The 15035-nt window shown below is 41.7% G+C and overlaps 3 protein-coding genes across 6 annotated transcripts in view; all 3 read right to left on the reverse strand.

Moving 5' to 3' along the window:
- meox2b (mesenchyme homeobox 2b) overlaps window positions 1-2021 on the reverse strand; it is a 122965-nt gene extending 120944 nt beyond the window's left edge. Inside the window, exon 1 of the mRNA XM_079523275.1 lies at window positions 1904-2021. The gene's annotated coding sequence lies outside the window, so the exon portion shown is untranslated. The remainder of the gene's footprint in view (window positions 1-1903) is intronic.
- A 1200-nt stretch (window positions 2022-3221) lies between these two features.
- On the reverse strand, window positions 3222-7165 carry arl4ab (ADP-ribosylation factor-like 4ab). 3 transcript variants are annotated; one of them, XR_013791807.1, is made up of 3 exons: window positions 7003-7165; window positions 4352-5947; window positions 3222-3991 (listed from the first exon to the last, which is right to left on the reverse strand). XR_013791807.1 is itself a non-coding variant. In XM_079523354.1 (2 exons), the coding sequence occupies exon 2, from the start codon at window positions 5839-5841 to the stop codon at window positions 5221-5223; it is 621 nt and encodes a 206-aa protein (XP_079379480.1). In that variant the 5' UTR covers window positions 5842-5947; window positions 7003-7165; the 3' UTR covers window positions 3222-5220. The 3 variants fall into 3 exon arrangements, 2 of the variants coding, with proteins under 2 accessions (XP_079379480.1, XP_079379481.1); XM_079523354.1 differs by having other exon boundaries at window positions 3222-5947; XM_079523355.1 differs by lacking the exon at window positions 7003-7165 and adding an exon at window positions 6694-6820 and having other exon boundaries at window positions 3222-5947.
- Window positions 7166-9838: 2673 nt separating this feature from the next.
- Window positions 9839-15035, reverse strand: part of scin (scinderin) — a 33281-nt gene continuing 28084 nt past the window's right edge. The window contains exons 12-17 of one of the 2 annotated variants that reach the window (XR_013791790.1): window positions 14035-14215; window positions 12900-13021; window positions 11691-11768; window positions 11147-11207; window positions 9940-10182; window positions 9839-9868 (exon numbers count right to left, since the gene is read on the reverse strand). Coding sequence is in view for 1 of the 2 variants with exons in the window: in XM_079523261.1 (XP_079379387.1) it covers window positions 10019-10182; window positions 11147-11207; window positions 11691-11768; window positions 12900-13021; window positions 14035-14215 (606 nt within the window). In the remaining variant the exon portion in view is untranslated. Of the gene's footprint in view, window positions 9869-9907; window positions 10183-11146; window positions 11208-11690; window positions 11769-12899; window positions 13022-14034; window positions 14216-15035 lie in introns of those variants that run through there. The other variant, XM_079523261.1, reaches the window with a different exon arrangement.

A 15035-nucleotide genomic window follows, 5' to 3' on the forward strand; every position in this document is an offset into this window, starting at 1 on the left:
TTTCTATGTCAGTGGTTCTTCGATTGGTTCTTCGCGCTATGAGCTTGTAGATCTGCTATTTTTCAATAGCTAAAGCATAACATAATGCTAACACCAAAAGGGGTTCCCGCCCAAAATGGGATAATGTTATCATCATATTCACCTTGATTATTATGATTATTATCCCTATCTGCGTGCAGGGTTTGATACTTTTGACTTTTTTGTGTGTGCGTGTGCAATTTGCATACCTCCCCACTCTCATCACATACATTCTCAAAAAATATCGGGCCATTATTTTTAGCACAATTATAATACTGGATTGTCTAACAGTTTTCGTATTCCTCATACTCATGGTCAATTTAAAGTGTGATTCCATGGTCCATAATATGCATGTCAACCTGCCTGAGCACCACTAAAAAGAACACATACTTTGGCTTTAAAACTCAATGATAGTTAGTTAGGCTACTGTACATCTAAACCTATTTTTAATTGTTGTTTATCTTGAATGTCTCTTCACCGTTTAGTTTTAAAAAAAAATATTTTTATTTTGAAAGTTATAAGGTATATTTATTTGTGGCTCCTTAACCACTTTAACCGGGCTATACTAACGTCAATGACGGGTGTCTTTACTAGAATTAGACTTTTTGCCCTCTACATACCAATTCCCAGACAAGTTCACAACACGTCGCATTGCGGCACGCCGTTAGCTTGTAGATCTGCTATTTCGACAGAATGTTGAGCTAGTGTTTAAGCGGTCATCTCGGCTCTCACCAGTGCCCCCTCTGTGTCCATTATTGTTCCAGGAGAAGGAACATGTCCTGGGCCAGAACTGGCTGTGCCCACTCTTCTCAAAACACGCACAGCTACCAAAACCAACATCCTAGTACAACAGAAGCCAGTCCAGGATAAACTAAATCTAAAATACATGGAACTCTTTTTACCTCTCAAATAAAATAACCCCAAAATCTGATAACAGGCTCTTAGTATTATTACACACTGGTATAATATCGGACAAAAAAATAAAACAGAAATATTCTAAATATTTCTAAAAGAAACTGCATTTCCCGGTGAATCTGTTTTAGCTGTATCAGCTAGGACTAAAGACTAATCATTGTGTATATTCCTGCACTATACCTGCATCCAGTGATCTATTGAAGATTCTGACGTTCAAATGTACATATTTTTTGTTTTGATTGTATTGCTGTATTGTGCTTTCTGCTTTGGCAATGTAAACGTATGTTTTCTCATGCCAATAAAGCCCTTTGAATTGAAAAAATTTAAATTGAATTGAAAGGGCCAGCTGCAATACAGAAACAGAAAAAGGTCCCCTCAACATTTTTCATTGGGAATATTCATGAGCATACACAGACTCACTCCCTACAATACTTAACCTCTGGCTGTCACTGTTTAACTTGAGCTAGGTCTCAAATGCAGAGCACAATATCTGTGGATGGGTGTTAGCCGGCAGTAAATACACAGTGATGCAATGTAAGGTTAGTACCCATTCCAACACCTGGAAAACACATGACTGACTCCATCTGTTCAAGCTGTCTTCTGCTCGACCATTTCAGGGCCTGCAGGAAGAGCTCTGTAACCATTTTCTTCTGAAAACATAACCCCATAAAGGGGCGGCGGTGGCTCAGGGGTAGAGTGGCCGGATGGTAACCGCAAGGCACCCAGTTCGAACCCTCTGGGCTCCCTCAGAGTTAGTGTCGAAGTGTCCTTGAGCAAGACTCTGAACCCCTAATTAGCTCTTCGCTAAGTCCCACCCAAGCCCGTTCTTGGCCAATGCCACGTTAGCGACGGTTACTATGTTAGGATCCTGGTCACGCTTTCAATGCTGGTCAAAATGTTTAAGCAGTGTCAATAAATATATTTGCTGTACAGCATGTGTGGACCTCAGAAAGAGGGTTTGTTTTCTTACCTTGTTGTGAGCAAACTAGTCCATTCCATGAATTATTTCGCTCCGTTGTGCAGTTTAATAGTACATATTCGAAATAAAAATAGGCTCTCATTGACTTCCATTGTAACGGGGAAACAGCTCTCAAAGTCACTCTTTTAGAACACTAAGCTGATTCTGACCGTTTATGACATCAGGAAAACTCATGCGGTTATATTTTTAATAAGAAATGTCAAGGTTGTCTTGTTTTTGTTTTGACTTCAGTGTTGCCACATTGTGTGAGAGAAATAAGCCAACCCACCTCCAAAAACAAGCCAACTCTTAAAGCCAAATCAAGAAAAACAAGCCAAAACAAACACAATAATATGACCATATATAATCATAATAAAAAGATTGTATGCATTTATCATTATAAATACTATGTAGGCATATGTCTATGATAATTCATGTTTTGGTAATGTATTACATACACTAATTATTAGCCTTAAGCCAAAAGTAGCGGGAAATAAGCAGACCTGGCAACCCTGACAAGTTTGTGTGGTAAGAAGTTCCGGTTTGCCTACAAAACGATCTGATTGGTCCAAATCTGTACACCCACTTCTGAAGTAGCCTCGGTCTCAGGCCGTTGGATGTAAACATTAAACAAATGTATTTGATCTCGTCCACTTGTCGCAAACACCATACACAATTTTGGACGTGTTTGAGGGAGACACTTTAGGAGAAATGTCTGGGACTGCAGCTGGGTGCATCTCAAACAGCATGGCGACTTGTTTACAAACGAGAGTTGGGAACACCAGAACCGCTTCACACCAAAATAGTTACTTTATAAATCTATCAAAAGACGAAAATAAAACGAGTTTTCCTGATGTCATAAACTGATTCATGGAATGGACTAGTTTGCTCATAACAAGGTAAGAAAACAAACCATCTTTCTGAGGTCCACACATGCTGTACAGCAAATATATTTATTGACACTGCTGAAACATTTTGACCAGCATTGAAAGCGTGACCAGGATCCTAACATAGTAACCGTCGCTAACGTGGTATTGGCCAAGAACGGGCTTGGGTGGGACTTAGCGAAGAGTGAATTGCTCCTGATGTGCAGGTTTGGTGCCTTGCATGGTTTCCGCCGCCATCGGTGTATGAATGTGTGTAAAGCGCCTTGGATAAAGGTGCTATATAAATGCACCATTTACCCCTTTCTCTGTATTTACACTCGTGTACAGCTCACGCCAAAATAGCGTAAATAAATATGATATTAAAATCGTTAATTGATTCCACGTACACAGACGTTGAGTGACATTAAGTAACCCGTGCTGTGGCGAGATAAAGAAACCGGCTGTTGTATAAGTTGTCACACTGTTGCTTTATTCAAGGTCAACAAATTGGATCAAAACATTCATATGAACACCCCCTGCCAAACACACAGAGTGAAAGGGTGACACATGTAACAGAATCTCTCTTTTTAAGTACAAAACAAAACCCATCTCTCTTCTCTTAGTCTCATAAACTTCATATATAAAACTTGTGTTCGTGTATAAGCTTGAAGGTCAAGAAAAAGGACCGATAAAGTGCATTTTTGACTATCGTCTTGATTGATTGAACACTTAACTGTCTTTTAGACATGTCGGTTCCGACACCAGCCTGCTTCGAATGAGGATGGAGATTTGACAAGGCAGCAGGGACGCGCACACATAGACATCAAAAGGGGGCTTCAGCCCCCTGCCCTTTCACCCGTCTGTAAAACAACTGCTCTCTCCAGACCACGAATGCAGCATTTACTACAAGGTGAAAGAAATGCAAATGCCTCTCCTCTCCTTTCCATGCCATGCCGGAAGGCAGCATTCAGGAGAATTGCTTTCCCCCCCCCCCCGAAGTCTCCTCAACTTGAACACAGTATTTTGCGTTGAAGAAATTTGTTTAGAAATCCAAGTCGTTATACACCGCTGTGCTGTGTGGTGGGTGTGTTGGGTTGCGCCCCTGAAAATAGCTGATCTACAAGCTCTTGTGAGCTTGTAGATCTGCTATTCTTTTGTCCAAAAGTGCCGGGATTTTAGCCCCTGCCTCTCTCACACTCTCGGCACGTCCCTGCAAGGCAGCCAATGGATATTCCTGCTATGAGCCAATAGAGCGCCGCAGTCCCCTACCATGGACCAGGAAATGATTCTCCGTTCATTTTCCTCATAGACATTTCAGAAAGTATTTATTTAAAGACGTTTAAGCCGCGGACAAAGCCAACTCGAGTCGTGACAACTCATGACAACACAAACAATATTTTGGACCAAACAAATAATTACAAAGAAGAAAAACAACAAAAAAAGTGTTGTAACCTGCCGTTTTTTTCTTCTTTCTAATTATTTGTTCGGCCCAAAAAATTGTGTTTGTTGTCATGATTTGTCACGACTCGAGTTGGCTAAAAATGAATGAAAATGAACGGAGAATCATTTCCTGGGCCATGGTAGGGGGCGGGACTGCGACGCTCTATAGTCTGTCACTCAACAGAATTACACAAGACACATCCGCTGTGAGCAAGGCTGGTGCTAAACACAACCCCCCCCATAATGATAGTAGTCACACAGTCGCTGTAAATGTTTAAACTAACATGACCGACCGACAACACTTCTTTTTTTTTATAATAATAATAATAATATAGGAAGAAGCCCCATCTGTGCATTCTTAACTTCTATTTCATCAAATTGAATGTAAACTTCTTGTGGACCCTCTTCCCATTGTGCAACATGGAGACAAAATACTTATTATATTAAAAAATATTGACATCTGGCAAAATTTGATCGCTCTCTCTAACACATAACTATCTGGTATCTCAACAACAGCTTTGGTAAACAAAAATAATACACTGTTTCAGTGTTTTTCTTTTCTTCAGTAAAAACTGCAGAACAGCAGGTATATAGGCTACAAACATGAGTCAAGACTCGAGTCTTGTTGGAAGTCCATAGTCCAGCATTGACACGCACATGTTTGTTGTGTTCTTTGTTAAGGGCTGCAGTATGGCGTAATACTTCCTTTAACAAATTAGCGCTCCATCACCGACGCTGGATTGTCACTATCCAAAGTCCACGCGGCAAAATCAATGGCGCTGGCCCCCGGCCTGGTGACAACAACACCATAATAACCCTGATCAAACAGTTCCGAATGGACTGACCAAACGCATCAATCAGCCACGATGTATACAGACTTCACAGAGAAGTCAACTGCGTTTGGGCTCAAGGGCCACTGTGTGTGGGGGCCGTTTCCCTTCAGCTCCAACCACCCATTTCAAAAGTCCTCAAAAGACAGCTCTGAATGAGCGCCTTTCCTCCCCCGTGGGGTTGCCAATCCAATCATCTCTTCTTTTTCTGCTGCCGGAGCACCTTTCTCCTCTTCACGATCATGGCGTGGAGCTTCTCCAGGCCTTCCGGCAGCCCCTCTCCGATGATGGCGCAGGCGGGCTGCAGGTGCCAGGGCGTGGAGGCGCCCAGCTCGTTCAGCGCCAGCATGTGCTCCATCTCGGCCAGGCTCAGGGAGTTCCTGAGGTCCTGCTTGTTGGCGACCACCAGCACCGGCACGCCTTGGTTCTCCGCCAGCCGCGTGATCTTGTGGAGCTCCGTCTTGGCCTCCTCGACGCGCTCGGCGTCCACAGAGTCCACCACGAACACGATGCCGTCCGCGCAGCGGGTGTACGAGCGCCACAGGGGCCGCAGCTTCTCCTGGCCGCCCACGTCCCAGAAGTGGAACGACGCCGTCGTCCGCCGCCGCCGGCTGGGACCCTGCAGCGACATTTTGATCTTCTCTGTGTTAAATCCTTTCGTGGGGACGGTGTTCACGAATTCGTTGAAGCGCAGGCGGTACAACACGGTGGTCTTCCCCGCACAGTCCAGTCCCAGGATGACAATGTGCAGGGCCTGGAATGACGGCAGGCAGGAAAAGAGGGCATGCTGGTGGTCCGATAATCCGTTCCCCATCTTGACACGACGCCGTTCGAGGACACCACCACGAGCCAGGGGAGGTCTCTGCTTTCACCAGATAGTGCCACGGCTGCTCTTGATCCCAGGGGGCTGCAGCAGGAACCTGGGGAAACAGAGGTTTCAAATGACAGCAACTGTAAAAACACGCAAAACCATATTGATTGATTGATAGTATGTATTAACAGTTGGCAGAATTACAGTACATTTCAAGCACAACTCAATACAAAAAACTGATAGCTGTAACCCGATAAAGCATTACACTTGTTTACAAGAGGGTCCACCTTGTTCAATTCATCAAAAACATTTAGAGACGTACATATATACACTCCTATATGGCCAAAAGAACAGAACAGGAATTCATCATACAAAGGAGGTTGAAAAGGGAAAAGAAACATTGCTTCAGAGAGAAGTGAATGAAAGTCCTATATATCTCCCTTTATCACTCTAGCACACACTACTAAACTAACACATCCTGGAAAAAGCAATCTGGGCGTTATTCGGTAGCAGGAGATGAATGAGAAAGAAAGCAGCGGGGCGTATGGGAGCTTATTTGCACATGGAGCGCCACGGAAGCCAACAGGGATTTGATACGCTAATTCCTATTCACTGGGTAGACTCGAGTCAACACTAGGACGCCTCTTATAATTCCACCCAGATCGAGGTTCCAAATTCCAAATGATTTTATATCCTTATCCCCCACCGCCTCCAGTAGGCTAGCTAATACCGATAAGTTTGGTTTGTTATTAACGGTTAAGGTTTTAGTCTAAAAGCTTAACATTAACGCTCTTATGTAGAGGTGATCAAAAAAGATGAGAGAACACAACATTAAAAGAGGGAAGAGCAACATACCCACACACGCTTGTTTTGAGAGCCGAATATTCCAACAAGTGTTAGAATAAATTAAACGGTTGACACAAAATTAGCGACCTTATATTATAGGAGGAGGAGGAGGTCTGTCTGTCTGTCTGGAACGCAGGCTATATAACCTGACACACGAACTACAATTAAAAACAACTCAAACATTACATTGTTACATTGTACAATATTATAAACTGTCAAATTAAATTAGCGAAACATTAACACTATTTTTTTTATTTTGCGTGGCGCGCGTACGTTTGCTGCTAGATATTAATTATATAAATGCATGTTCTTCTTTACCTGTTAATTCATTTGATCCTCCCGCGATTGGAACACTGCAGAAACAGTTGCCGTTTTGCAGCAGCAGGTAATGTAAAATGTAAATGTTAATGTAATGTATCCTCATACATCCACTCATCCAGGGAGATAAAGTGCGTCTGGTCGTGACTCCTCCCCTCCCCTCCATTCCCCCACTAGCAGCGGTCCAGAGGGGAGGAGGAGGAGGAGGGGCCAAATGCCGAACGCCGCGGATCTACAAGCCCACAACGCGTCGCTAACGCGACGCGTTGTGGGCTTGTAGATCTGCGGCGTTCGACGCGCGACACCGTCGCACCGGCGAAGCGGATTTTAATAAACCCCCGCGTTTAACCCGCCCCCCAATGCCCACGCCCCCGGCGGTGATTGGCTAAAATCGCCACGGTGTGGACGTTCTATCGTGTATAGCCAATACTGATTGGCGGAGAGAGACGCCGGTCGTTTCTCGTCATTAACGACACACCCCCATAATAACACCACCTGTTTCCTTCTGTCCATAATAGTTTCTGTCACTTTCTTTAATATCAACTTTGATTTGAAGCAACCGCGAAAAGTATGCAAATTGCAAAAGTAGTAGTAGTTTAATAGCCTGAGGAATTATGGAATGTAGATTAGATTAGATTGCTCTCTGCTAAACCTATGGTGAAAAGTTGTAGACTAAACGTTTTAAGTTTTTTAACACTCGACTCCACAGCAGTTTTCAAATGTATTTATTTTTTCATAAATGAAAGAAATGTGTGTAAAACAAAAAGGAAAAAAACGTAAACAAATAAAACATTTTGACATTCATAAGGCCATTATTATGAACCACCCCCAATTTCCAAAGTACCCAGCAGTCCTTAGTTAGTCCCTGCCATTATAATATGTGGGCTATAATTGTGAAGCATGAATAAGTAGGCCTAGAAATAAATTAGGTGCATGGTTATGATCTCCCCCCCACCCCTCCCCCAACTGTTCTGTTGTAAATCACTTTGTAAATGTAACACAGATTGATTGATTAATTGATTGAAAAATGTATTAACAGTTTGCAGAATTACAGTACATTTCAAGCACAAACTCAATACAAAGGCTGTTAACTGTGAGTGGACGACCCAATTAAGCATTTAGAGACGTACAAATAGACACTTCTATATAGACAAAGGACAGAACAGGAATTCATCATAAAGGAGGTAAAAAGGGAAAAGAAACATATACAGTGAGGGAAAAAAAGGGGTGGGCGGTGGGGGGGATTCACGTTCAGCTCCGTTCATTTGTTTGTTTTCCTTGGAGGAGCTGTGTTGGGTCCCCAAGTCGGCTCCGTGGCCGTACCTTGAATTGGCTGTGTGGCCGTGACAGCACCTATTAACTAGCCTAAGTACATTGATATGCCTATGCATATTTCAGTAAAGAGGATGGGCTAGTGTTGATTCAGGTCGGATAGCAGACAAGTGTTTGATCACAACAATCACCAAGGAAATAGGGCCATTGACCATGGTCCGTATGAGAATACACATTAACACTGTTTATTACATGGCTTGGTTGAATGCTTGATTCTGATTGGTCAATCGCTTAATTCAGCGGTGAGTTATCTCATGATAATGACCGCTCCGCTGTATAATGACCGCTGCCTAATCAAACCCTCTGAGCACCACCAGCTGCGCGGCTGCGCCCGCTTGATTTACTGCCGTTTCCAACATAACAGCCATGTAAACACACACACTACTGACACACAATGTAATTTACAGCTAAACATTGCTCTTAAAAATGTTTTTGAAAACATTTGAGCGAGAAATAGACGAAGCAGCTGGACCCGAAAATGGATTCTATTTGATCAACTCACTTCCTTGTTTTCCGACAGTGCTTCAGCCCTGCAGCTGGGCAGACGCAGCCAGCGCGAAGTTATGGAATACTTTTTTTGTTGTGTTTTGGATCAATGGATTAATTTATGTTAGTTAGCCATGTAATAAGCGGGATAATATCTGGCTAGGTGGTCATTGTCGGGATATAATTCACCTTCAGGGAGTGTAACCACCTCGGCTTCGCCTCGGTGGTTAAACTCCCTGTCGGTGAATTATCTCCCGACAATGACCACCTAGCCAGATATTATCCCTTACATAGTAGATAGTCTCTGTCTACAACACTTTATTAAGTGAGCTAGGGGCTGGATGTGTTAGCAAAGAAAACGCGAGGGTGGGTGAAAAAGCTAACTTAGTTAATATTGTCTATTCTATTCATATGCAAAGTACAAAACAGTAATCTTTTTTATTTCAGATTCCCACCTCAAGACAAACTGGGGATTAACATGATGTTTATTTTAGGCCTACTACACGCTCACGTTCAATCCGTGACTATTCATTCATGTTACTTGAGCACCACCCCGTGGCGAAGAAGCTGCACTACACATAATACAATGTAGTCTACCGGTACTTCAGTTTAATACATCAGAGTAAAACAATAAAACAACAAACGCATATGAAAAACATAAAAAACTGTTCAGCAAGCATGGAAATACATTAGAGTAAAATAAAATAAGCACCAAAGGCATATTCAAAAACACAAAAAAAGTTATGCTGCAGCATGCACGAAAAGAAACAGCTGAAAATGTCCTGCACGGGATTTGCAATTTTCCATTTAGACCTGAGGACGATTCTACAAATGCCTTCTAAATCCTGACAGTTTTCTGAAAACCCCATGTTCCTATGTCAGTGGTTCTCAAACATTTTCATGTCAAGGACCCCAAGAAATGTATGTAATTGGCCGCCGACCCCCATCTGATAATATGTTGTTCCAGGGACACCCCCCCCCCCCCAGAAGCAAAGATTTGAGTTAAAAACATTTTCATGATTTAAAAAAATAATAGCAGATCTACAAGCTCGTAGCGTGGCACTCTGTGCCGCGCTACGATCTTGTAGATCTGCTATTTTTCAATAGCTGAAGCATAACATAATGCTTTAAAACACCAAAAGGGGTTCCCGCCCAAATCTCATTCATATAATGTATGATGGAGAATGATTCAAGTCCCTTAAAGTTTGAGTGCCCTGATGTTTGCGGCCTCTGGGCTCCAGAAGGAGGGGTCCCATCCCAGGAACCAGCCGGTCAATGTTGGTGGTTCGTGGTTCTGCTTGACGATGACCACTGGAGTCCGCTTGTCGCGACCGCCTGGGTCTGTCTCGATGTATTGCTTGGCTGCAAGGAAACAAATACAAGTCTCAAAGAAGATCAACAGTCGAGATGAAAGCATCCTGTAAGAGCTAACAGTACACAGATAGGGGTTCTAAGATGTATGAAGATTCGTTTTTTATGGGAGGGTGAGGGCGGGTGGATACTTGTGTAAATATATGTATGTAAAAAGAAAAAAGAAGATTCGTTTTTTAGAGTACAGTGTAGAGTAGACTGTATACACAGGCAACTGGCGGCCCGGGGGCCACATGCGGCCCACTTAATGTGGCCCTCAGGTTAATATCAGAATACTGATATATTATTGATTTCAGCTGTTACAATTCCTAACGTGCAAACATGACCCGCTTTAATTACTTCAGTCTATATGTATAGCTTAATGACTAGTATTAAAATGTTATTGTCTTTTGTATGTACAATGTATTTGTATTTAGTTCATAAAGTTAACATAACTATAACTAAATAAATTTGAGTAATATGCAATGTGGCCCCTCTGGAGTGAGTGTGGAGCTATAGTGGCCCTCTGGAGTGATTGTGGAACTATAGTGGCACTCTGGAGTGAGTGTGGAACTATAGTGGCCCTCTGGAGTGAGTGTGGAACTATAGTGGCCCTCTGGAGTGAGTGTGGAGCTATAGTGGCACTCTGGAGTGATTGTGGAACTATAGTGGCCCTCTGGAGCGAGTGTGGAACTATAGTGGCCCTCTGGAGTGATTGTGGAACTATAGTGGCCCTCTGGAGCGAGTGTGGAACTATAGTGGCCCTCTGGAGTGAGTGTGGAACTATAGTGGCACTCTGGGGTGAGTGTCAAAGTTCCCCACCTCTGGTGTAGAGGTAACAGGAAACTGGGGCCGAACGGAGTGCACTTCGTAACATTTCTTAAAGGCTGCATTACGTAAGTGTTAATGTGCTGCATTACGTAATTAACGTAAACATTAATAATGCGAAGGACAAAGGGAGTTGTGAGAAACTCACCCGCTTTGACAGATTCTGTTCTCTCAATCTCATTGGCTTCCTGGCCAATCCAGACAAACACCTACAGACAGATGGACAATGTTAGTTTGCGTGTGTTCGTGTAGTATAGTAGTCCCTCTGGCGGGTTTGGTTGACTTTGCATGCTCACCCAATACATACAATACACCCATACATATTTCTCATATACATTTCACATTTATTTCACAATGACATTAATTTGGCATTTTTTGAAACGTGCATAATACACACAAATGTAACCACTGGTTACATTTTGTACACAATCAGAGTTAACCCATTTTGGACTGAGGTCGATTAAAAAAAGGCTTCTAAATCCTAATCCCCAGAAGCAAATATTGTAGTTAAAAATGTTCGCTCTGAAAGAATATATATATTCAAAGATTTGCGCCACACATTTTCACGATTTTTCAAAAATAGCTCATATGAGCTTGTAGATCTGTTATTTTTCAATAGCTAAAGTACAACATAATGCTTGAAACACCAAAAGGGGTTCCCGCCCAATGAACACATGGATTGTTTTCCGTACCTGGTCCCAAACATCTAACAGCATCACATCATCTTCTGCCAGGTCAGCCTGCGTAAAGTCCCCTGGAACCTCTTCAACCTGTATCAGCAGTGCACCATGTGTTAATTAACTTACATATTAATAACGCAATAACTTCAACAATAACTTATTTCAATACTGGGGGTAATATATCTTAAGGTTACTATACCGGTATATGTGAAGGAAATGTTTTGGACAACTTTAGTTTTTTTCAACCAAGGTTCATGTTTTAGGTTGTTATTAGAGAAAGAAAAAGATGAGTGTAGTTTTCTTTTTCATTAGCTGCTTTCTTTCCCTTTGGCCACAAAAGATCACAGGATCTACTGAATATGAAGGTAGCCTACTGGGGGGAAGCCACACTGTGTGTCATAGGCTCAATATGTCAGTTTGACACATTCAGTAGATCCTGTGATCTTTTGAGGCCATATGTAATTTCTTGGGGTCTAGTAGGACTATAGTAAATGTTAAAAAAATAAATCGCTATAACATTTTGTAAAAAAAATACATATTTAGCCCCATGCTCGAATGCCCCCGCCCCCTGTCAAAAACAGCTAAAATCCCTAAAACGAAAAAAAGCAGCAAATGAAAAAAAAAATAACACTCATCTTTTATTTTCTCTAATTACAACCTAAAACATGAACCTTGGTTGAAAAAAACTAAAGTTATCCTTTAACAAAAGAAGAATGCAAGTAACAATAACATATTACTATATGCATGCACAAAGTAATATTGTAATATTACAGTAACTAATTAATTTTGGTTGCAAGTAATATTTAAAGTATTACATTTTGAAAGAGTTGTCACTAAGGAAGAGTGGAAGAGTAGGGCTTTAAGCAACTAGTCGACTATTCAACTCCACTCCACTAGTCAACTTTGCTGGTACTAGTTGACTAGTTGATAAAAAATGTCTCCGTTTTTGTAGGCCTCAAGATCAGCTAGAATGCTAGATTTTAGTCACCAATGTACACAGTTTTTAAATGTACAAATATCATAAAAAATTACATTTGAATCTTTTTTTTTTTTAACATAATAGGTAGTTAAACAACTTGTCGACTATTAAACTAGGAAACTAGTCGACTAGTAAAAATCACTAGAAGTGAAAGCCCTAATACACAGTATAACATCTTTTATAAACATTTTTTTTTTGTCTTTTGTGTTTGTCTTTTGTGTTGTCCGGCGGTATATACTCACGCTGAACCTGCCCGTCTTGTTGGAGCATCCGAACAGACGAGGTGGTTGAGACGTGTTCTGACTCTCCAGGCTGGCTGATGTCTGGTACTCTTGTTTACCTCCTAACGCTGCCCAGAAATCAGCTGCAATACAAACCAGAGAACGTCACAATGATGGAGGTTTTAACCCATTTAGACCTGAGGTCGATTCTCACAAATGTCTTCTAAATCCTGACAGTTTTCCCGAAATACCTATGTTTCTATGTCAGTGGTGCACAATAGTTAATGTCAATGACCCCAAAAATTATATGTAAATAGCCTATTAGGTTGCCGACCCCCATCTGAAAATATGTAGTCCCAGGGACCCACCCAGAAGCAAAGATGTGAGTTAAAAACGTTCGCTGTGAAAGAATATATGTTCAGAAATGTGCACGTTTTCACGATTTTTCAAAAATAGCAGATCTACAAGCTCGTAGCGCGGCACTCGGTGTGTCGAGGTGCCCTTGAGCAAGACTCTGAACCCCTAATTGCTCCTGATGTGCCTGCAGGTTGGTGCCTTGCATGGTTTCCTCCACCATCGGTGTACGAATGGTTGAATGCAATACACAATCTATGTAAATTGGTTTGGTTAAAAGCAGTGTTGTTTTTGGCAGCAAATTTAGATTTTAGTTTTAGTCATTAGTCTCTTGAATAGTTTTCATTTAGTTTTAGTCACATTTTAGTCACCTGGAATGCTTAAGTGTTGGTCTAGTTTTAGTCGACTAAATTAGACTTTAGTCGACTATAAGTTTACAGTTGATTTAGTCAACTAAAATGTATGTTGGCGGGCCTTGATGCCGTCGTAATGACTGTTTTTACACTTGCTGAAAATAGCAGATCTACAAGCTCACAACACGTCGCTTTGCCACAACGCTTTGCCACAACGCTTTGCCACACCGCTTTGCTACGCGTTGTGGATCGGCTTGTGGACGTCTTATTTTTTTGTCTTAGCTTTAGTCGACGAAATCAACACAGGTTAAAAGCACTATATACTGTGTACATGCACCGTTTACCATTTACAACGTGCTGTGAGCTTATTGAGCGACTATGTTCAGTGTGTGATATACCATCATATATGAAGGAGTATAGCCTATAAATGAAGCATAAGGATTAACTACCTGGTTCCTGTCCTTCTGTGAGACGCTTGGTGGGGCAGCTCAGCACATTGCTCATGTATTCTGCCCCTCTCTCCTCTTCAGCGCTGGAACCCTTGCCCACCCACAGATACCCCTGCTGCCCGCCGGGCATCTTCAGTAGGTAGGCATCGTTGGAATTTAAACTGGCAGCGCTGGCCTCAACCTGCAAGGAAGAAATGTGACAGGAAATGGTTAAATCAATATAATTTATATAGTGCTGGGTCAATATATTCACATTATATTGATATCGGGATATGAGACTAGGGGCTCCATCTTGCGCCACCCTTATCCCTTATCCCTAAATGTATTTGCCATTTTTTACTATTTTGAAAAACATTTTAAAATAGTTCAACTAGCCGATCTATACATCGAGACATTGTGAGCTTGTAGATCGGCTATTTGAACTATTTTAAAAGGTTTTTTAAAATAGTAAGAAAATGGCAAATTAGTGCCAATTAGGGTTACGGGGTGGCGCAAGATATAGCCCTAGATATCATAATATCATGGTTGGCATAAGTGTTGTCCTTTCCTGGTTTAAATCACTTATTTTTTATCAGTTCAAAACATTTCAATAGTGAAAATAGCTTTGTGAGCTTATTTATTCTGAGCTCGCATTTATCATCACAACACTGTTATGGTCACAACAGGTGAAAGGGACAGATAGCTTATACTAATAGAATCACCACAGGGGATCAGCCAATAGCAACCACATGGCAACCACATGGCAACCACATGGCAACCCCATGGCAACCCCATAGCAACCACATAGCAATGTGCTTGCTATGGTTGCTTTTTTTTTTTTTTTTTTTAAAGGTACTGGTTGAAATCAAACCAAAGCTGTGAACACTAATTATTAGATGTTACTTATCCTAACTTTTTATTATAATGTGCATTTTCTAACTAAATATAATTGTACAAACTCTCAAATACCTTCAGGGACGTGCAGAGAGTGTTATAGAGAGGCAGGGGCTAAAACCCCGTAA

The sequence above is a fragment of the Electrona antarctica genome, assembly GCF_951216825.1.
Source record: "Electrona antarctica genome assembly, chromosome: 15".
Taxonomy (NCBI): domain Eukaryota; kingdom Metazoa; phylum Chordata; class Actinopteri; order Myctophiformes; family Myctophidae; genus Electrona; species Electrona antarctica.